The 23,990-nt window shown below is 42.6% G+C and overlaps 1 protein-coding gene across 2 annotated transcripts in view; it reads left to right on the forward strand.

Moving 5' to 3' along the window:
• Positions 1-23,990, forward strand: part of LOC109910265 (solute carrier organic anion transporter family member 1C1) — a 71,370-nt gene that overhangs the window by 5,838 nt on the left and 41,542 nt on the right. For both annotated transcript variants that reach the window (XM_020509400.2, XM_031798430.1), the window contains exon 2: positions 3,108-3,271. In XM_020509400.2, coding sequence (XP_020364989.1) covers positions 3,122-3,271 — 150 coding nt within the window. In that variant the 5' untranslated portion in view covers positions 3,108-3,121. The remainder of the gene's footprint in view (positions 1-3,107; positions 3,272-23,990) is intronic.

The following is a 23,990-nucleotide window of genomic DNA, read 5'->3' on the forward strand; positions in this document are numbered from 1 at the left end:
ACATAAACATGGCGTATTGCCGTTTAGCTCAGCTCATTGGCTATCTACCCAGCTAGATTTCAAGACGATCAGTGGTCATTGGGTTAAAAGACAGTCAATCAACGAAACAGCGGGCAAATCATTGGTGCACAATGATGTCATTGTCTTGACATTGTCACAATGACTTGTTGTCTTCAAATCGGTTTCTTTCAGTCAATACGTCCCACGAAATGGCCCATCACGTTTGATTGTGTTACAAACAAACCAGTTGATTGCAGTGAAACCAAACGTGACTGGAAAAGTCACATTCTGTGTGGGTTATTTACCTGGAATGTGTCGTTGAAAATGGAATTCACGACACAAGCGGTTCACAAAATGTTTCCTGTTAGGCTATAAAAACGGATTTTATCAAACAAAAGATCATTCATTGTGTAACAATGAGCATTGGAATTGCAAACAGATGAAGATCGTCAAAGGTAAAAAAATTATTTTAATGCAGTTTGTGATTATGTTATGCCTGTGCTGGTTAAAATTGTTTTTTTTATGGGGCTCTATGCTCAGATAATCGCATTGTATTCTTTCGCAGTAAATCCTTTTTTAAATCTGACAACGCAGTTGGATTAGCAAGATTCTAGGCTTTCGATACGTGAGACACTTGTATTTTCATGAATGTTTAATATGACTATTTATGTAGCGATCACCGCATGTTGTGGAATTTCAGCCCGCTAGTGGGTTCCGTGCGCAGAGAGGTGTTAACAAGCTGAATTTACCGAGCTGTCTGTTTAAAATACTAGCACATAGCTCGGACACCCATGCATACCCCACAAGACGTTCCACCCGAGTTCTCTTCACAATCCCGAAGTCCAGAACAGACTATGGGAGGCGCACAGTACTACATATAGCCGTGACTACATAGAACTCTATTCCACATCAGGTAACCGATGCAAGCAGTAGAATCAGATTTAAAAAGCAGGTAAAAATACACCTTATGGAACAGCGGAGCCTGAAGCAACACAAACATAGGCAGAGACAGGTGCTTACACACACATGATAACATACGCACTATACTCACCTACACATGGATTTTGTGTTGTAGATATCTGGTAGTGGAATATGGGCCTGAGGGCACACACCTAGTGTGTTGTGAATTCTGTTTTGTAATGTTTTTTAAATTGTATAAGTGCCTTAAGTTTGCCGGACCGCAGGAAGAGTAGCTGCTGCCTTGACACATGGCATCTATTGGCCAAGGTCTCACAACGCATGTTTTTCCAGGCTAGCATCTCAAACAACATGGCAGGTACTGCCCAATAAACATTCAAGTGCCCTTTGGCCTGACACATAAATGGATATAAATCAGAGTGGATGACCAAAAGTATGTGGACACCAGCTTGTCGAATATATAAAAAAGATCATGGGCATTAATATGGAGTTGGTCCCCCCTTTGCTGCTATAACAGCCTGCACTCTTCTGGCAAGGCTTTCCACTAGAACAGTGCTGCAGAGACTTGCTTCCATTCAGCCACAAGATCATTAGTGAGGTTGGCCACTGAAATTGGGCGATTAGGCCTGGTTTGCAGTCGGTGACCCAATTCATCCCAAATGTGTTCGATGGGGTTGAGGTCAGGCTTTGTGCAGGCCAGTTAAGTTGTTAAACACTGATCTAAACAGACCATTTCTGTATGGACCTCATTTTGTGCACGGGGGCAATGTCATGCTGAAACAGGAAAGGGCCTTCTCCAAACTGTTGCCACAAAGTTGGAAACACAGAATCATCTAGAATGATTCTAAGGGGCCTAGCCCAAACCATAAACACAGCCCCAGACCATTGTTCCTCTTCTACCAAGCTTTACAGTTGGCACTATGCATTTGGGCAGGTAGTGTTCTCCTGGCCTCTGCCAAACCCAGATTCATCCGTTGGACTGCCAGATGGTTAAGTATTATTCATCACTCCAGAGAACACGTTTCCACTGCTCCAGAGTCCAATGGCGGCGAGCTTAACATCACTCCAGCCGACACTTGGCATTGCACATGGTTGATCTTGTGTGTGGCTGCTCAGCCATGGAAACCCATTTCATGAAGCTCCCGACGAACAGTTATTGTGCTGACATTGCTTCCAGGGGCAGTTTGGAACTCTCTAATGAGTGTAGGAACTGAGGACAGACAGCTGAGTTGATGTTGCTCCTAGACGTTTCCACTTCACAATAACAGCACTTACAGTTGACCAGGGTAGCCCTAGCAGGGCAGAAATTTGACGAACTGACTTACCTTCCCATGACTGTGCCACGTTGAAAGTCACTGATCTCTTCAGTAAGGCCATTCTACTGCCAATGTTTGTCTATGAAGATTGCATGGCGGTGTGCTCGATGTTATACACCTGTCAGCAACGGGTGTGGCTGAAATAGCCAAATCCACAAATTTGAAGGGGTGTCCACATACATTTGTGTGTGTGTGTATGTAATATATATATATATATATAAGTGTAGCTCGTCCAAGAGTGTTGTGTCCAATTTGTCCTGATGGTTACACTGCAGGGCCAAAACTTGAACCCCAGCATGACAGCTTGCAGCTACAGTATATTTCTATCTTGATTGGATCATTTGAGTGGATGAGGGGAAGCTATTTACTATTCATAAGGTTGTAGGCTGCCTGAGAGACAGGGAAGGAGGGAAGAGTGCAAGAGAGAGACAGGGGGAGAGGGATGAGAGAAAGAGAATGTGTGTGAGAGAGAGAGTTGGGTGGGTGCTCTGGACAGGTTGCATCTAGATCACTTGGTACTCTCATGTCTAAGGCTCTTTGGTTGAAAGTAGGAGCAAGCAAGTAGGAGCAAGATTCTAGGATTTAGGCAGTATTTGAGTGTCATCTCCCCTTTGATTTTCTTTTATTGTTGTTGCCCAAAGTGTGTCAAATCTCAGTCTATAGTCTTAATCTATGATATGCTACTAAAACTATTTGTTTTTCTAATGAAATACTGTTATTTATTTCCCGTGGACTGCAATCGAAAAAAATCGTAAAATCAAATTGAATTCGTTGGCCTTCCTAGCCTTCGGACTGGAGCAATGCTGCTGCAAACACACTTATTTTCTGGATAGGAAGAGATCTGGGTCACATGCTTGAATCATCTATTTGCAGGGTTGTATGCATCAATGCCAAGAAATTCCATAAGGGTAACTTTGCCCAAGGAAAACGTGAGCCATCTGTGCAGGATGGAGCCGGCGGCCAAGGAGAGAGGGACGACAGAGAACGGAGGCAGCTCCTCGACGAGGGCGCAGCGCTCCTCCTGCACCAGCCTCAAGGTACGATCAGAACCTCTAGGCCTCCCTCTGCCGCTCTCTGATTCTCTTTGCCTCAGTCTCAGAGAGTCAATCTCTGACTCGGTTAAGGTCTCTATTCAATCCGTATTATGGAAGTTCAGTGTTACAGAACAATTTAAATTTAAAGGCAATTTTCCCGCATTGGCGCAGACTGCATTCATGTCGGCGCAATCGGAAATTACCTTTACATTTTAAATCACGCAATTGGTCCTGCTTCAGCAATACAGATTGAATAGAGCCCTAACTCTCCTCTCCTCTGCATGCCTCCTCTCCTGTTAAGGTTAGCATTTAGTGGGAGAGGGGGGGGCAACTTCTACCTGGAACTTCCTCTAGGAATACTATACCTCTGTTGTGGCAGGAAGAGCAGCCATACTGAACTCTGTCACCTGGCAAGGGGTTGTTCCAGCTCATGTTTTTCTCCTATCATGTTAGCTTACCATGTTGTTTAATGTCATTGGGCCTTGATAGCTTTTCTTTCCGATTTGGGGGGACTCTGTAGAGTTTGGTTTGTAGACAACAGGCCATGGTAGCCTGCTGTGGTGATGGCAATCCCCAAAATTAGAACTCAAAATTAGTCAAACCCTGGACAGGGAGTGAGTTGTTCTGGACTGCAGGTGCTGAATGTTTGGCTATATAGTTGAGGTAGTACAGCATATGGACGAGCTGCCCATGGAGTGACCCAATCTTAGACCCCAGGAGAGCAAGCAGAAGGGAAAATAACTCTGGAAGGAAGAAAACCATGAGGATTCAGGCACAGCTAGCAAGCCAACCCTCTTTTGGCTGGTTGGGGAGGAATCGGTGCGGGAGGTAGACTGTGTCTGTGAAAGGAGGCAGGAACTAGAAAACAGTGCTTGAGTTAATGCAGGTTCTGAGAGATGAGCATGTTGTGTGCTCTCCTGATGTTGATGTCAGAGCGGATGTAGGAATGATAGGCTTTAGAGGACCAGCATGCAAGGATTTTTATAGTATGGTCCGGGATAGGGTTGCAAAGGGTCGGAAACCTTCCGGTAAATTTCCATAGGAGTTAAGCCCGAGATTTTGGGGGAATTTTGCTTAAATTCATCAAAAACGTTAGCTTATAACAGTGAACCTTTTTTGGTGGGATACACATAAGGCAATTCTAGGTCTTGTGGCATATTTTGGTTAAACTATCCCCAATTCAATGGAATTACAACCCTCTGCATGCACAGTGCGTTCTACCATCACATGCGCAGCTGATTCTCAAGATCTTGCACACTAATGAGATGTTATTGAGCCCACACTACTATACTTTCTAAGCCAAGGACTACATGCTTTCTGGTAAGTTTTGATTACAATATTGGGTGGGGGGAATATATTTTATACCACAGTTATTTTTTTGTTAACTAGTAAATAGTAGCCTACTGCAAAGTGTGTTTAAATAATTTCTAACTTGTTAACAATTCTTGCTAGTTAGTTTTTGCTACCATGTGGGTTTTACTTTGCTTGAGCCTGCTAACTGTTTCACCTGTTTCCATACATGTTTCATTTAAAACAAAGTTATCTTACAAAGGAGTTGTTTAATCTAACATTATCTGTGCATGGAATTGTATATTATTTGTATTTTTGTACAATTACTTTTCTAATCTTTACAGGAAAATGCCACGGGCACTGTCTGATGTGTGGAGACATTTCAATGCAGCTAATGTAGAAGGGAAAGCTGTGTACATTTGCAAATACTGTGCCAATCATATGTAAAGAATGAAACAAAGATGCAGAATCATCTGGCCAAGTGCATAAAGTTCCCTCAGCGCTCACAACAAGCAACTTCTGACAAAAGTCCCTCTACTTCTATTCGAGATGAAAACGATGATTCAGACACCTTATTGATAGCAACAGCTCATGGTCCTCCTGGAATCAGAAGGTGTTTTGACTCAATGGAGGAACATAGTCAGAGAAATGCTGAAGAATGTCTTGCTCGAGCTGTATATGCAACTGGTTCACCTCTGATGCTCACAGGCGATGTGTACTGGAAGATATTTCTGAATGTTCTTCGCCCAGCATACACCCCTCCAACCAGACATACTTTATCAATTAATTTGCTGGATGCAGAGTTCAACAGAGTTCAAGTGAAGGTCAAGCAAATCATAGAGAAAGCAGACTTTATTGCAATCATCTCTGATGGGTGGTCGAATGTTTGCGGGAAAGTAATAATTAACTACATCATCTCCACCCCTACATCATCTACAAGAGCACAGACACAAGGGACAACAGACACATCAATCTCTACAATGCAGATGAGCTGAAGGCAGTCATCAATGACCTTGGAACACAGAAGGTATTTGCACCGGTGACCTACAATGCTGCGAACATGAAGGCTGCTTGGTCTAAAGTGGAGGAGTCCTACCCTCACATCACACCCATTGGCTGTGCTGCTCATGCATTGAATCTGCTCCTCAAAGACATCATGCCACTGAAAACAATGGATACACTCTACAAGAGAGCCAAGGAAATGTTTATATATGTGAAGGGTCATCATGTTATAGCAGCAATCTACCTCACCAAGCAAAGTGTGAAGAATAAGAGCACCTGAAGCTGTCCAGCAACACCTGTTGGGGTGGTGTTGTCATCATGTTTGACATTCTCCTGGAGGGGAAGGAGTCTCTCCAAGAAATAGCCATATCACAGTCTGCTGATATGGACAGCCCCATCGAGAGGATCCTCATGGATGATGTATTTAGGGGGGGGGGGGGGTCCTGCCCTGCCCACTTCACTATTGCTCCAAGCACAGGAAGCTGCAGTTCTGAAATACATCAAAAAGTGTGAAGACTTCTGCCTGAAGCCCATACACGCCACAGCATACATGTTGGACCCCAAATATGCTGGCAAGAGCATCCTGTCTGGTGCAGAGATCAAAAAGGCCTATGGTGTCATCACTACCATGTCTTGTCACCTTGGCCTGGATGATGGCAAGGTTCTTGGCAGTCTGGCGAAGTACACTTCCAAGCAAGGGCTTTGGGATGGAGATGCAATATGGCAGTCGTGCCAACATATCTCATCAACCACCTGGTGGAAGGGACTTTGTGGATTTGAGGCGCTTTCCCCTGTTGCCTCCATCATCCTACAAATCCCACCAACGTCAGCCTCCTCAGAGCGCAACTGGTCCTTGTTTGTGAACACACACACCAAAGCACGCAACAGGCTGAACAAGGATTGAGAAATTGGTCGCCATCCGGGAAAATTTGAGGCTTTTTAGGCCTGACAACGAGCCATCCTCAATAAGGTTGGAAAGTGACAGTGAAGATGAGGCCTCAGAGTCTGATGTTCAAGAGGTGGACATTGAGGTCCAGTGAGAAGACATGGAAGCCTGAGAGGAAGACAACCAAAGCTTTAGTTTCTAGACTGTCATTTTGCATAATTATGTTGAAAATGTTTTTTTGGAGATGCGATGGATCATTGGGCATCATTCAATATTCCCTTTTGTTGTTCAGTGAAATCATCAGGTAAAGTCAACTCCTTAAATTAAAGTTAAATGTGTAAATGTGTTTTTTATTTCTATAGGAAGGATTTAATCATTTGCAATTATGTCTATTTATGATAAGGTAAAAGGTTTATGTTTCTGTCTCCATATGATATGGTAAATATATCCAATTCAAAAAATATTTAAATGGTATTAATATTAATTTGCATATATTTCCGTTAATTCCTGTGAATTCCCACGGATATTTTCCACCTCTGATTATTCCCAAAAATGCTGTGAAAGCAGGCAGCTTGCTGGTCCATGATCAAATCAAATTTTACCTTCACATGCACCGAATACAGCAGGTTTAGACCTTACCGTGAAATGCTTTCTTAAAAGCCCTTAACCAGCCATGCAGTTTTAAGAAAATAGAGTTAAGAAAATATTTACCAAATAAACTAAAGTAAATAATAACAACTAAAAAAGTAACACAATGAAATATGAATGAGTTTATATCAAATCAAATTTTATTTGTCACATGCTCCTAATACAACCAGTGTAGACCTTACAGTGAAATGCTCACTTAAGAAAATACCAACAGAAAAAAGTAAGAGATAAGAGCAGCAGTAAATAACAACAGTGGGGCTGTATACAGGGGGTACTGGTACAGAGGCAAAGTGCAGGGGCACCGGTGTCAAGGTAATTGAGGTCAAATGTACATGTAGGTAGAGAGTTTGCTGCACTGAAAGTAAAGGGGCTGAATAATTTTGCACGCCCCATTTTTCAGTTTTTGATTTGTTAAAAAAGTTTGAAATATCCAATAAATGTCGTTCCACTTCATGATGGTGTCCCACTTGTTGTTGATTCTTCACAAAAAAATGCAGTTTTATATCTTTATGTTTGAAGCCTGAAATGTGGCAAAAGGTCGCAAAGTTCAATGGGGCCAAATACTTTCGCAAGGCACTGTAATTGGAACAATGTGTCCCTGAACAAAGCGGGGATCAAAATCCAAAGTAACAGTCAGTATCTGGTGTGGCCACCAGCTGCATTAAGTACTGCAGTGCATCTCCTCCTCATGGACTGCACCAGATTTGCCAGTTCTTCCTGTGAGATGTTATCCCACTCTTCCACCAAGGTACCTGCAAGTTCCCGGACATTTCTGGGGGGAATGGCCCTAGCCCTCAGCCCATGATCCAACAGGTCCCAGATGTGCTCAATGGGATTGAGATCCGGGCTCTTTGCTGGCCATGGCAGAACAATGATAGTCCTGTCTGGCAGGAGATCACACACAGAACGAGCAGTATAGCTGGTGGCATTGTCATGCTGGAGGGTCATGTAGGAAGGGTACCAAATGAGGGAGGATGATGTCTTCCCTGTTCCTGCAATGACAACAAGCTCAGTTCAATGATGCTGTGACACACCGCTCCAGACCATGACAGACCCTCCACCTCCAAATTGATCCCGCTCCAGAGTACAGGCCTTGGTGTAACTAACGCTCATTCCTTCGACGATAAACTCGAATCTGACCATCACCCCTGGTGAGACATAAACCACGACTTGTCAGTGAAGAGCAATTTTTGCATGTCCTTCCAGTGACTGTGGGTTTGTGCCCATAGGTGACGTTGTTGCCGGTGACGTCTTGTGTGGACCTGCCTCACAACAGGCCTACAAGCCCTCAGTCCAGCCCTCAGTCCAGCCTCTCTTGTGGTCAGTCTGAGCACTGATGGAGGGATTGTGCATTCCTGGTGTAACTCGGGCAGTTGTTATTGCCATCCTGTACCGCAGGTGTGATGTTCGGATGTAACGATCCTGTGCAGGTGTTGTTACATGTGGTCTGCCACTGCGACGACGGCCAACTGTCCGTCCTGTCTCCCTGTAGCTCTGTCTTAGGCGTCTCACAGTACGGACATTGCAATTTATTGCCCTCTTCATGCCTCCTTGCAGCATGCCTACAGCATGCCCAGTTCACGCAAATAAGCAGGGACCCTGGGCATCTTTATTTTGGTGGTTTTCAGAGTCAGTAGAAAGGCCTCTTTAGTGTCCGAAGTTTTCTTAACTGTGACCTTAATTGCCTACCGTCTGTAAGCTGTTATCCACAGGTGCATGTTCATTAATTGTTTATGATTCATTGAACAAGTATGGGAAACAGTGTTTAAACCCTTTACAATGGAGATCTGTGAAGTTTTTTTTTTTTTACAGTCTATTATTACTTTACATGAAGGTCAGTCAATCCAGAAAAGTTCAAGAACTTTGAAAGTTTCTTCAAGTGCAGTCACAGAAACCATCAAGCACTATGTTGAAATTGGCTCTCATGAGGACCTCCACAGAAATGGGAGACCCAGAGTTACCTCTGCTGCATAGTATATGTTCATTAGAGTCACCAGCCTCAGAATTTGCTGCCCAAATAACCCAATTGAGATGTTTTGGGCTGAGTTGGCCCGCAGAGTGAAGGAAAAGCAGCCAACAAGTGCTCAGCATATGTGGGAAATCCTTCAAGACTGTTGGAAAAGCATTCCAGGTGAAGCTGGTTGAGAGAATGTCAAGAGTGTGCAAAGCTGTCATCAAGGCAAAGGGTGGCTACTTTGAAGAATCTCAATTATAAAATATATTTTGATTTGTTTAACACTTTTTTGGTTACTACATTATTCCATATGTGTTGGAAAGGCACACATCTGTCTTTATAAGGTCCCACACTTGACAGTGTATGTCAGAGCAAAAAACAATCATGTGTTGAGTCACAGATCTGGAGATGGGTACCAAAAAATGTCTGCAGTATTGAAGGTCCCCAAGAACACGGTGACCTCCATCATTCTTAAATGGAAGAAGTTTGGAACTACCAAGGCTCTTCCTAGCCCTGCCTTCCCGGGAAGTGACCTCAGGGAGGTGACCAAGTACCCGATGGTCACTCTGACAGAGCTCTAGAGTTTCTCTGTGAAGATGGGAGAAGGACCACCATCTCTTGCAGAAGGACCACCATCTCTGCAGCTCTCAACCAATCAGGCCTTTATGGTGGAGCGGCCAGACATAATCCACTCCTCTGCAAAGAAACGACTGTAAAAGTCACATGACAGCCCACTTGGAGTTTGCCAAAAGACACCTAAAGACTATCAGACCAAGAGAAACAAGATTCTCTGGTTTGATGAAACCAAGATTGAACTCTTTGGATTGAATGTCATGCGTCACATCTGGAGGAAACCTGGCACCATCCCTAGGGTGAAGCATGGTGGTGGCAGCATAATTATGTGGGGATGTTTTTCAGCAGGCAGGGACTGGGAGAATAGTCAGGATCGAGGGAAAGATGAACAGAGTAAAGTAAAGAGATCCTTGATGAAAACCTGCTCCAGAGCGTTCAGGACCTGACTGGTGTGAAGGTTCACCTTCCAACAGGACATTGACCCTAAGCACACAGCCAAGACAACACAGGAGTGGCTTCTGGACATGTCTCCGAATGTCCTTGAGTGGCCCAGCCAGAGCCCGGATTTGAACCCAATTGAACATCTCTGGAAAGACCTGAAAATGGCTGTGTATCAACGCTCCCCATCCAATCTGACAGAGCTTGAGAGGATCTGCGTAGAGGAATGTGAGAAACTCCCCAAAGATAGGTGTGCCAAGCTTGTAGCGTCATACCCAAGAAGACTCGAGGCTGTAATCACTGCCAAAGGGTCTGAATAGTTATGTAAATGTAATATTTCTGTTTTTAATTTTAATACATTTGCAACATTTTCAAAAAAACTGTTTTTGCATTCCGTTTTGGAGTATTGTGTGTAGATTGAGGGGAAAAAACATTATAATCAATTTTAGAATGAGGCTGTAACGTAACAAAATGTGGAAAAAGTCAAGAGGTCTGAATACTTTCCGAATGTACTGTATATGCGTTAAAACATATTACAAATGGCATTTAGACTTACATTTGATAAAGACATACACAAGTAATATAATATTAATAAAACAATAACTGAAAGAATAAGGATAAGGGGATACATTGTCTTATTCAATCACTAAACTCAGGGATATATTCATCAAAATTGAACTGTAATTACAAAAATATAACAAAGAATATACTATAATAACAATAATGGTATTTTACAACTTCAGTTTCTTATGTAAGAGGTTTCTTACATACATTTCTCTTGGCCTATAGCCTAATACTCAGAATTAAAAGCATACAAGAACAGGGAAATGACCAGTGACAATCTGAGCTACTGGGTGAAGACTAGGAGACCCTTAACTAGTACCTAGTTGTGTACGGTATGTATATCTATGTATGTGTCCTGTAAGCATGTGATTTGTCCCTCAGCCCTGTTTACAGCCTCAGTAGCATGTTGTCCAATCTCTACAGCCCCTGCCTATCCTTGTCACGGTGGAGCACAGGTGACATGTCTATAGTGTCGTCTTCCTCACAAAGGTCTGACAGCTGACAGTCCACCACAGTGTCCTAGAGAGAGAGTATTTACCAAATCAAATCAAATCAAATCAAATTTATTTATACAGCCCTTCGTACATCAGCTGATATCTCAAAGTGCTGTACAGAAACCCAGCCTAAAACCCCAAACAGCAAGCAATGCAGGTGTAGAAGCACGGTGGCTAGGAAAAACTCCCTAGAAAGGCCAATACCTAGGAAGAAACCTAGAGAGGAACCAGGCTATGTGGGGTGGCCAGTCCTCTTCTGGCTGTGCCGGGTGGAGATTATAACAGAACATGGCCAAGATGTTCAAATGTTCATAAATGACCAGCATGGTCAAATAATAATAAGGCAGAACAGTTGAAACTGGAGCAGCAGCACAGTCAGGTGGAAGTTGAAACTGGAGCAGCAGCATGGCCAGGTGGACTGGGGACAGCAAGGAGTCATCATGTCAGGTAGTCCTGGGGCATGGTCCTAGGGCTCAGGTCAGTTGAAACTGGAACAGCAGCATGGCCAGGTGGACTGGGGACAGCAAGGAGTCATCATGTCAGGTAGTCCTGGGGCATGGTCCTAGGGCTCAGGTCCTCCGAGAGAGAGAAAGAAAGAGAGAAGGAGAGAATTAGAGAACGCACACTTAGATTCACACAGGACACCGAATAGGACAGGAGAAGTACTCCAGATATAACAAACTGACCCCAGCCCCCCGACACATAAACTACTGCAGCATAAATACTGGAGGCTGAGACAGGAGGGGTCAGGAGACACTGTGGCCCCATCCGAGGATGATATATGGAGGAACTGAATGATATACCTCATTTATATATAGGCAGGGGTGAAAGTTAGCTGGAATGGTCTGGTACGGAGTATCTGGAAAATGAATAGTGGGGGTACGCTGTACTGGTAGAACATGAGCCTATCACAATAATTAAAACAGAGATTACAAAACTGTAGGCTATTACACTATTTATCATTACTGCATGGCAGTTGCATGAAACATTTGCAGATAGACTTGTGAAATGCGCTCCAAAATGCGGTGTAGTTTGATGACAAAGAACAATTTTTGCCAAGGCAGAGATGAGTGGCCCAGACAGAGACGTGCGCTGACAGCAGTGTACGCATCTATTCAGGTTACAAGACTTGTTTAGGCCTAAAGAATGACAATCACCGAATGTCATAACACTTTTTGGTGTTTTGTGATGTGTGATGTGATGTGGTGTGTGATGTGTGATGTCTCTTTGCGCTTATCCAGTGGCACTGTATAGATGCCAGAATGATTCGCCAAATAGTTGGAATAGTAACTGAAGTCTGGACACTTACTGTAGGCCTCATGTAGCCTATTATAATATTCACTCCTGCAGAATTTAGTGTTCCTCACAGTAAAATGAAAGAATGTTCATTTTGTCTCAGGAACAGGAGTGGAGATTCTTTCAGCATCTTGAGAGAATGAGAATGTGCGCTTATGGACCTGTTGTGTATCCCAAATGTGGAATTTCTTTCAGCGTCATAAAAGCTAACAGTAATTATCCAAGACAAACTGAAATAATATCAAAAACATGTTGGATCGTTTTCAAAGCTTTTCATTTTCTTGAAACTGTTCAAAGTAATATAATTTGGTCCCCTGGTCCCTAAATGTCCTTGGTATGTGAGAGAAGCAGAAATGAAAGAACTTTACCAATGTCAACTAGATTGATCAATGCATCATTAACATTCTATCGATTTATGACAAGGCTTTATGTAGTATTCTAGACAAGCATCAAGTAATGACAGAGAAGAGAAGAGAAGCAACATGTATCTAATTATAGACAAGTTGACTAACAAATAGCTTACCAAATGTCGGAAATTATAAGCAGAAAAATATCTAAATGAGGCTTAAGAAACATTTTCGCTGAGTACTGTGCACAGGTAGCCTACATGAGCTTTTTAAATCATTGTTTGAAAATTTGATGAAAATATTTGTCTAATAGTACATAATAATAATAATAAATCATTGACAGTTAAATTCCAGTCAAAAAGCTTGGCTGAGAGGCATCAGCATTATGTGGTGGCTTCTCAACTTCCTCCAGTTCCTCCATTTCAATCTCATCCTCTTCGTCCTCGTCTTCCCCAAGTGACGATTACCCTTCAGCACGTAAAAAGGAATCATAAATGGAAGGCAATTGTACAAGTTAGATGGCAGCCAGAAGGCATACTCTTTTTAGGAATCACAGATTTAAAAAAAATAAAAAAATATGTAGCTAGTTAGCTAGCTAGCTAATAATTATTGTAGCTAGCTATTTGGGAATCATACATTTTACTGGTGAAATAGCAATCATGCAGCAGCCCTCTCTTTTGCCTGGCTAGCTAGCTATTTTTATATCTAATCACTAACGTTAGCCAGTTCGTTTTAGCTAGGTCTAGCTCATACCTAATGACAAATGCTCTTCAAATTGTCAATGTGAATATTTTATTTTGTACAGATATCAATGAGATAACATTTACATGCATAAGACAAGACGAGCTAAATCAAGTAGCCACCTTGTCTCGTTTTGGCTGATTTGTCTACTCGACTTGTTATCAAAATTTTATTTCATAGACTCATCTTATCAATCTGAAAAAATACTCTAAAATGTAAAAAGATGGCGCTACCCATACCTCTAATAAACGTTGTTCAAGATCAAAATGATAAAAACAGAGATTTTTCTAAGATACATGCACATGTTTAGTATTAGTGGATTGAACACATGTCTTTGCTCAGCTTCACTTCCTGAAGTGTTTCCATTCCCTTTGCAGAAGGCAGGGTTGGGGAGGGCCTTGTAGCCATCCCGGAAGGGAGAGTATGCAGCATGTGCTGTCTCAGGATATGCAGTTTCCAGTTTGCACAAAGTTAAGTGTAGTTCCTTGAGAGCCGTCGCTGTGTAGGCAGTGAATATAACCCCCAAAAGTTATTTTGGGAGCTAATGTGGTCAGAATTAGATGTGTTATTCCAGATTGGGAATTCCTGTACGTTACCACAATCACACCATGTTGTTAATCATGAGACATACTCCTCCACCTCTGTTTCCCGGAAAGTTCCTTCTTCCTGTCCGCACGATGAACGGAGAACCCCGCTGACTGTATGGACGGGGACAATATATCCGGAGAGAGCCAATGTAGTGGTCCATATCCCAAGGATATTAGCTCAGTTCTACCCTCTCGGGTTATGGACTTCTGTTGTTTTCTCCTGAAGCACTCTGGAAATACCTGCCAACGAACGTTGTTGCCATAGTGAAACATGAAAAGTGACTGACGTTGCTCTCCCAACAGAGCACATTAGGAACTGTCACGTGTGCTCCCTCTCTGGCCTCTAGGTCACCAGGCTGCTCGTTATGGCGCACACCTGTCAACAGCGTTACGCGCATAATGACACTCACCTGGACTCCATCACCTCCTTCATTACCTGCTCTTTATATGTCATTCCCTTTGATTTCTTCCCCAGTCGTCATTGTTCCTGATTCATGTCGGTGCGCTGTTTGTGTTTCTTGTTTTGTTCATTTATATATTAAATGTACTCACTCCCTGAACTTGCTTCCCGACTCTCAGCATACAGCGTTACAGAATGATGCCATAAACAAGGGGAAGCATCAGGGAGTGTTTTTTGTTGTTGTATGTTTTGGTGTTTGAGGTGATGTTGGGTCCGGGTGTCCATACTGGAGCTACCTGGGAGGCCTCAGCCGGTTTGTCGGGTTCCCCTGCCTCAGCTGGCCTGACAGGTTTCCATACCTCAGCGGGATCGATAGGCTCCCATGCATCAGCTGGCTCGACAGGCTGCCTTGCCTCAGCGTGTTCGATAGGCTCCCATGCCTCAGCTGGTGAACAGGTTCCCGTGCCTCGACTAAGGCAACCGGGCAGATCTCAGCCAGCTCATCAGGTTCTCACGCCTCTGCCGGTTCGTGAGGTTTCTGAGGCGACCGGTCCACTCCGGATCCCCGGGATCTTCTCTTTGGTTGGCGTCCTGCGGCTGGAGCCGAATGCGCCAGGGAGGGGGTACTGTCACATATGCTCTCTCTCCGGCACTCTAGGTTATCATGTTTCCGCGCCTCAGCCGGATCGACAGGTTCCCACGCCTTAGCAGAGGTGACTGGTTCACTCCTGATCCCGGAGTGGACCGTGTACTCCCTCTCCGGCCTGTGTACTCCCTCTCCGGCCTGTGTACTCCCTCTCCAGACTCTAGGTCACCAGGCTGCTCGTTATTGAGCACTCCTGTCACCAGCGTTATGCGCATAATGACACTCACCTGGACTCCATCACCTCCTTGATTACCTGCCCTTTATATGTCATTCCCTTTCGTTTCTTCCCCAGTTGCCATTGTTCCTGTTTCATGTCGGTGTGCTGTTTGTGTTTCTTGTTTTGTTCATTTATTTATTACATTTATTCACTCCCTGAACTTGCTTCACAACTCTCAGCCTACATCCTCTTTCTCCCTTTTAAATTCCTTTGATATATCCACTGCGCCACTCGGGCAAAGAGATATATTCAATCCACTAATACTAAACATATGCCCCGGTTCGAATCCAGGTTGAATCACATCCGGCCGTGATCGGGAGTCCCATAGAACGGCACACAATTGGCCCAGCGTCGTCTGGGTTTGGCCGGGGTAGGCCGTCATTGTAAATAAGAATTTGTTCTTAACTGAGTTCCCTAGTTAAATAAAACATACAAAGAAATTATAAACTGAATGGGCCAAGGGAAATTTTGTAGCCACCCTCAAATTCATAGACACAGTGGATGCTAAGGCTGACAGTCCATAGCCGTGTGCGAAATCTGTTTTGCCTATTACTTACTAAAACTGTGTACTTATCATACTACATACAATTTAGAACATACTGTTTAGTAAGACTGTATGCAGTAGGCAACAAATACTAACATATTAGACTCATATTAGTGCTGGGGACAATAAAAGGTCACTCTAAAATGTGCAGTTTTGTCACACAACAGAATGCGACAGATGTCTCAAGTTTTGAGCGTGCAATTGTCATGATGACTGCAGGAATGTCCACCAGAGCTTTTGCCAGAGGATTGAATGTTAATTTCTCTACCATTAGCCGCCTCCAATGTCATTTTAGAGAATTTAGCAGTATGTCCAACCGGCCTCACAACCACAGACCACTTATATGGCGTTGTGTGGGCGAGCGGTTTTCTGATGTCAACGTGCCCCATGGTAGCGGTATGGGTAGGCATAAGCTACGGATCGAGGCTGAGTCACAAGTCCCTATGGCTGAAGTCCAAGTCCCAGTGCTCGTGTCCTGGTCCAAGTGTTCAAGTCTGAGCCACTGGGTCCACATTAACTCAAAATAAAGTTATTTACCCAGTCAGATATAGTGTAGTGGCCCAACAAACGTAGCGGCGGTATTATGGGTCATGTCCTTTGAAGGGTAGCCTAAGGTCTAGAATTAATCAGTTTTCTCTCAGGAATAGAGGTAGACTTGGCTACGTTGGCTACAGAACCTGTGTATGAAATGCAGTGTGAAAGACTACTTTTCTATAGCCTACTCAAGGGAGAGAAAAACATAGCTAGACTTTTGTTTTACTATTAAACTCAGTGCTGCTATTGTTTTTTATTTCTTAAAGCAGTGTGTGTTTCTTAAGGCAAAGGGTAGCTAAATAGAAGGCTGGTGGTGATTGGTTAGCTCAAGTGAAGCAAGAGAGTCACCTGCGTATTATGTATAAATGGAGCCGGAGCGGAGCCTGTCTGCTTTTCTGCCCACACGCATCGCTTTCTCCCCTGCAGCTCACTGGCTGTGTTTGCCGGGTGTGACACATCCTTCCCACTGCTTAACAGAACTGCACATCTGTGTTGCTAATATTATTCATGGTTATTATTGAAAAGCTCTCAATCTCTTCAAAAACTCTTGTCCAGTCCACACTTAGTAGTCAGATGTTAGTCACGTAGATAATTTTGTCTCGTTTTAGTAAACTGAAATGAAAAATTATTTTAGTTTACTTCTAGTTTTTCTGGCTCTATTTAGTCAGATATAGTCTCGTCAACTGCCACTGTAAAATAGGTGTTTAATGAATATTTTAGTCACTACACTGAGTTTTCAACCTATTGTGAAGCCCCATCCTTCAGCTTTATAGCTGTTTTTTAATCAAGGAGTAGGCCTTTAATTGCCTAAAAACATCCTTCCCCCTGACACAAAGGATTTGCGTCCACCTCAGAGCTCAGAGAGTAGCAGCTTGTTATTCTTCAGGATTAAAGCTACATGAGACAATGGTGTCTCAGCCTCTTAAAATAAGACTGTTTGTTGAAGTATGTTCAAAGTTGAAAAGGGTCAGTTTCTCAGGATTGTTAGTTAGCCCGCCGGTGTGGCTCGGGGTTCTATGGTGCTTGTTTGAACTGTAATGCCATGATAAATACATATCACAATATTCTACTCGTTAGCATATCGTCGGATTGTTTCCACTGGTATTGGTAGACTATTTAACAGGAAAGTACGTGGTAACTCGAATGGGTACTTTCTGGTACACAAATGGTGTAACCAAATGGTGCCTAGTTGTAACGGGTGTCGTCGTCGGATGAGGAGGAATCAGACCAAAATGCAGCGTGGTAAGTGTTCATGACTTTTATTGAACTGAACACTGAAACAAAAATAACAATGTGAAACCGAAACAGTCCTGTCAGGTGAAGAACACTAAACAGAAAACAACTACCCACAAAACATAGGTGGGAAAAAGCTACCCAAGTATGGTTCCCAATCAGAGACAACGATAGTCAGCTGTCCCTGATTGAGAACCATACCCGGCCAAAACAAAGAAATACAAAACATAGAAAAAGGAACATAGAATGCCCACCCAAATCACACCCTGACCAAACCAAAATAGAGACATAAAAAGCTCTCTAAGGTGACACTAGTGGTGCTTGATTCAAATGAATCCCAAAGAAACAAATAGCCTGAGTAATTAATAGATGATTAGTTTATTACCATTTTGCCATGTTGTTTCTTAGTAAATGGGCTTCCTGGTCATTTCTGTTCTTTAAGGTAAAGTGCTACCTTTTTCTCTTTCATATTCACAATGAGATGAGGCAATGGGGCTAATATGGCTAAGATCAACTTATGTTTGAATATTCACATGTAGCCATTTCTATGGCTAGAAGACATTTTAGAAATCAAAGATCTAAAAAAAGAGATACAATAGAGCTCAGATTGTAAAAGTATTCTCTTTTTAGTCATAGATATGGCTAATCCACGTGTAACCTAGATAGGCATAATATCACCATGCAAAAAAAGCCATTTTGGGTTGATCATGGGTTAATTGTGACTGCGAACACTCTATAGACCCTTTGTTGGGGTGTAAAGAAAGGCTCTATTGTATGGCCTTGCATTGAAACCGTATGACTAACTAAAGCTGATTAACTGTGACTATGCTAGTTATGACAGTGCTGTCAGTGAGATTTGACTTATACATGTTGACACACATGTGGACCATAGATGTGATGACATAAATTAAGAGCTGGGCTCAGACAGTGTTTTCCTTTCAATTAAATGCAGATCACTGAGTTATTGGTTTTCTATTAGTGTAAGAGATATTCTAGGCCTACATGCCATTCTACTTTGCTCTGTTGATACAGGATATTTATTCTAGGAGACAATATAATTATGTAGTCCCATTAGACAAGCTTATGCAAAGTCTTCTACCTACTAGGCTGCTGTGTCTGTCTCTGAATAACTAAACATTAGAAATGCCATGTCATTATAGAAGAGCCGAATGGATTTGTTAGCTGTTAGCTAGGATTTGTTAGCTCTTCTCTAAACCCTTAGGCACCTGAGATTACTCTTGCTGCTCTCTGTATCCTAATAGCCTCCGATAGAGTTACCAGCAGAGGAAATCCTGAAGCCGTAGTGGTAAATTCTGGGAAATTAGGCTCCAGAGGGCTCTGGTCACGTGCAAGGTTTGGCTGCTGGTCAGGTTGCTACTTCCATGCATGTGTAATGTGATCTAACTGTGATCTAGCTCAGAGTAAGGCAATATGGCCAAAATATCATATTTTTGACTGTATTGTATGTTTTTGAATAAGTTCAAAGAATGTTTCATGAGTAGTGCATGCATTTCCTTCAGTCACGTTATTATTTCCACACTGTATCACATTTACTTTGTCTTTGTTATGCCTCTATTTTGTAAAAAAAAATGTTTTTTAAATGTACAAAATAATTATTCTCCTCTATGAACATGTATACTGAACAAAAATATAAATGCAGCATGCAACCATTTCAAAGATTTTACTGAGTTACAGTTCATATAAGGAAGTCAGACATCTGAAATAAATTAGGCCTTAATCTATGGCTTTCACATAACTGGGAAAACAGATATGCATCGGTTGGTCATAAACCTTTGAAACAAAGGTAGGGGCGGGGATCAGAAAACCAGTCAGCATCTGGTGTGACTACCATCATGACGTGCGACACATCTCCTTCACATTTGAGTTGATCAGGCAGTTGATTGTGGCCTGTAGAATGTTGTCCTACTCCTCTTCATTGGCTGTGCGAAGTTGCTGGATATGGGCAGGAACTGGAACACGCTGTCATACACATCGATCCAGAGCATCCCAAACATGCTCAATGGGTGACATGTCTGGTGAGTATTCAGGCCATCGAAGCACTAGGACATTTTCAGCTTCCAGGAATTGTGTACAGATCCTTGCGACATGGGTCTGTGTATTATCATGCTGAAACATGAGGTGATGTTGGCAGATGAATGGCATGACAATGGGCCTCAGGATCTTGGCACGGTATCTCTATGCATTGAAATTGCAATCGCTAAAATGTAATTGTGTTCGTTGTCTGTATCTTATGCCTGCCCATACCATAACCCTACCGCCATCATGGGGCACGCTGTTCACAATGTTGACATCAGCAAACCGCTCAGGCACACTAAATTATTTGCAGGAAAGAATAGGTTACATGTGTGAAGTGGATCTCAAGTAATCTATGAACTTTTGAACATCTTGGACATCTACTGTTATAATCTCCACCCAGCACAGCATGAAGAGGACTGGCCAACCCTCAGAGCCTGGTTCCCCTCTAGGTTTCATCCTAGGTTCCTGCCTTTCTAGGGAGTTTTTCCTAGCCACCATGCTTCTACATCTGCATTGCTTGCTGTTTGGGGTATTAGGCTGGGTTTCTGTATTAGCACTTTGTTACATTGGCTGATGTAAAAAGGGCTCTATACATTTTGATTGATTGATATTGGTTCCCTCAATCAGGACTACAAGGCACAGGGAGAACCATGACCAAGGTTTTCTGACCCATTTTCAAACCCCCGAGAGAGTGAGAGAGATTACAGAATTGAAGCCATGATTAGCTTAGAACAACAAAAAGGTTGTATTCTTCATGTGTCTTTTGTCTACCCTGAGGGAATTAGAGAACTAATTGACTGTTGGGCCCAGGCAGGAGAGAGGAAAGGAAGGAATAAGGGAAGATATATCTCCTTTCTCCTGTCTTCCCTTATTCCTGCCTTTCCTCTCCTACCTCTCCTGCCCAACAGCTGCTCTGGATTTGACTGTCTGAAAATGAAGAGAGAGCGGAGGGTGGGAGATAGAAAGGGGGGAGAGAGAGAGAGACACAGGGAGACCCAGACAGAGGGAGATATTGGCCATGTCCAGATACCCGTACTTGCTTCCTAAATAGTAGTCCGTTTGAGTATGCAAAATAATTATTTTTTTTGCGTTTGTGACATTTAGCAAATCGAGTATACTTTAAATGCCAGGATGGTATATTTATTTCATCGAGTAGAATTCGTTGCACACTATTGAGGAAGATAATCGTCTTTTCACACCCACATGTGTTCGACAACAGCTGATAATCAGAATAGGGGATGTGCTCCACAAAAATGTACGAATGGCGAGGAACAAGCGTGATTTCGCATTTGATGACGCCTTCTCAGTATGGATGAGAAGTATGTTGATATTTGTTGCTTACTGCATACGTTTTTACTAAACAGTATGTTTTAAATATAATGTAGTATGGTTAGAAAGAGGGGGAGGTTGTTAATGAGGCATACGCTATTGCAAGCGAACAGCCTTGAAGGTTCATTAGGAACCCCCTGACCATTTTGAATTACAATGCACTTGGGAGAGATAATGTCCCATCCGACCATGAATTAGACCCTGAACTATCACTTGTCTTCCAGTTGTGGTTGCAAGCCTGAATTGATGTTTATCTCTGTAATTGGGCTTGTGCTTTCTAGTGATTTTTGGCTGGCTGCCAGTGTAGATCATACATACTAACGTAAACTCTCTGGGGTGTTATCATTCATGAGTTAATTTCTTAATGCCTCAAATGAACAATAATGGTACCATAACGGATTGCTATGTTTTGTTTGTTTTATAGTTTTGACTAGTTGGATGGATTGATGGTGTGTGCTATAGCCTGTATGCAGAAAATGCAAAGGACATCACTGCTGAGGGATCCATTAAAACACTCGTTTAACCAGCCATTTAATCCACAAATGGTCTCCTCTTCAACTCTCACTCTCTGTCTCTCTGTCTCTCTCTCTCTTTCTTGCTTTATCTCTCTCTCTCGCTCTCACTCTCTGGTCGTGTTCAAAATCTGTCTTTCTTACCACTTACTAAAACTACATACTGTGTACTAATCATACTATTTAGAACGTACTGTTTCGTAAAACTGTACACAATAAGCAACAAATATCAACGTACTAGACACACCCATACTAAGAATACGTCATTTAATGCAGTGGTTCCCAAAGTTTTTCACTCAGACCCCCCTTCCAGCATTGGGGGAACATCCCGCATGTGCGTGCCACTCCTATTTCAATTGGCAGAAGCACTGATCATGACACAAACCGTTCACACCCCTCTTGTTGGCGGAGAGAACATTTTGCAGGTTTAAAACTTATTTCCTGCAATTCTACAATTTCTTTCATGGGATGCAGACATTTTGCAGTTTTAAAGCTCATTTCCTTGCAATTCTATAAAAAAAGTGTACATATCACATGTCTAATGTGTACTCAAAATGCCTTCTATTTTGAGTACGAGTATTCGGACACCGCCTTTCTTTCTTTCTTTCTTTTTTTCTTTTTTTCTTTCTTTCTTTCTTTCACAGTGCCACAGGAACGTCTGTATAATGTTTGGGTTTTCAGTTATTACAATGCCAAAGACATGCTCATTTCAATGTGTACTAGAAGAGTGTTGTGGTGCTTTTCAAAAAATATACTGAACAAAAATATAAACGTGCAACAATTTAAAAGATTTTACTGAGTTACAGTTCATATGAGGAAATCAGTCAATTTAAATCAATTCCTTAGATCCTAATCTATGGATTTCACACAAATGTGAATACAGAATACAGGCCTAATAATGGGCCTCAGGATCTCGTCACTTTTTGTGCACTCAAATTGCCACCGATTAAATGCAATTTTTCCGCTGTCCGTAACCGATTCCTGCCCATACCACCACCACCAAAACCTCTGCCCCACATAACGCCATACAAATAGTCTGCGGTTGTGATGCCAGTTGGATGTACTGCCAAATGCTCTAAAACGACTTTGGAGGCAGCTTATGATAGAGAAATTAACATTAAATTCTCTGGCAACAGAGCTCTGCTCTGGTGGACATTCCTGCAGTCAGCATGCCGATTGCACGCTCCCTCAAAACTTGAGATATCTCTGGCATTGTGTTGTGTGACAAAACTGCACATTTTAGAGTGGCCTTTTATTGCCCCCAGCGCAATGTGCACCTGTGTAATGATCATGATTGTTTAATCAGCTTCTTGATATGCCATACCTGTCAGGTGGATACATTATATTGGCACATGAGAAATGCTCACTGACAAGGATATGAACAAATTTGTGTACAAAATTTGAGAGAAATAAGCTTTTTGTGCATATGGAAAATTTCAGTGATCTTTTATTTCAGCTCATAAAACAATGGATCAACACTTTACATGTTGCGTTTATATTTTTGTTCAGTGTAGTTTCCCGGGCTAGTCTTTGATGTGGAAAAGCCCATGGGAATGTGGACGTGCCGCTGTGAGAAGACAAACATTACTCATTGTGAGAGATGGGAGGTGTTGCTAGTCGTGAGTGCCCCAGAGTGGGAAGACTGATGCAATGGATGCTGGAGCTCATCTTTCCTAGCCTAGTCCCCGATCTGTTTGTGCTATCTTGCCAACACCTTGTCACTAATTTCCAAACATGTTTGGCACGACAGTTCCATAAGGACATCAGAAACAGACTGGGACACACACTGGGTTCTTCAGCTGTCCCCATAGGATAACACTTTTTGGTTCCAGGTAAAAGCCTTTTGGGTTCCAGGTAGAATCATTTTGGGATCTACTTGGAACCAAAAGGGTTCTACCTGGAGCCAACAAGGGTTATTTTAAAGGATATCCTATGGGGACATCCGAAGATCCCTTTTAGGTTCTAGATGGCACCTTTTTTTCTAGGACTGAAGGCCAATCCATAATGTATAAGTTCCCTCTCCTAGTCAAAACCAATCCTTTCTTCATCAGTTGCTAGGATTGAGTCATCGGTCTCTCACATAAGGAGCCATCTTAAGTCTGATGTAGACCCTTAATCCTCTCTTTGTCCGGGTCTTCCTCAGTACCCTGTAGTTACAGATACACTCTGCCTTCCCTCTCATCCTCCATCCCCCCTTTTCCTTTCCCTCTTCTATCCTCCTCTCCTCTGTGCTTCTATGATGTAGGCCTAGTTGAATATTAAACAGGAAATGTGATAGCAGGAGCTAAAATAGGCTAATGAGCCTATGAAAAGTAGAGCTGTGGTGTACATTAGAGCAACACAGGGGTAACTCTCTCTCTGACGATGAAAATCTGGATACAAGTACAACCCGATATGTATTAATTTATTAACAACCAATATCTCTTTCTCCCCATCCCCTTTCTTCTATG

This window comes from Oncorhynchus kisutch, linkage group LG19, assembly GCF_002021735.2.
Source record: "Oncorhynchus kisutch isolate 150728-3 linkage group LG19, Okis_V2, whole genome shotgun sequence".
Lineage (NCBI taxonomy): Eukaryota > Metazoa > Chordata > Actinopteri > Salmoniformes > Salmonidae > Oncorhynchus > Oncorhynchus kisutch.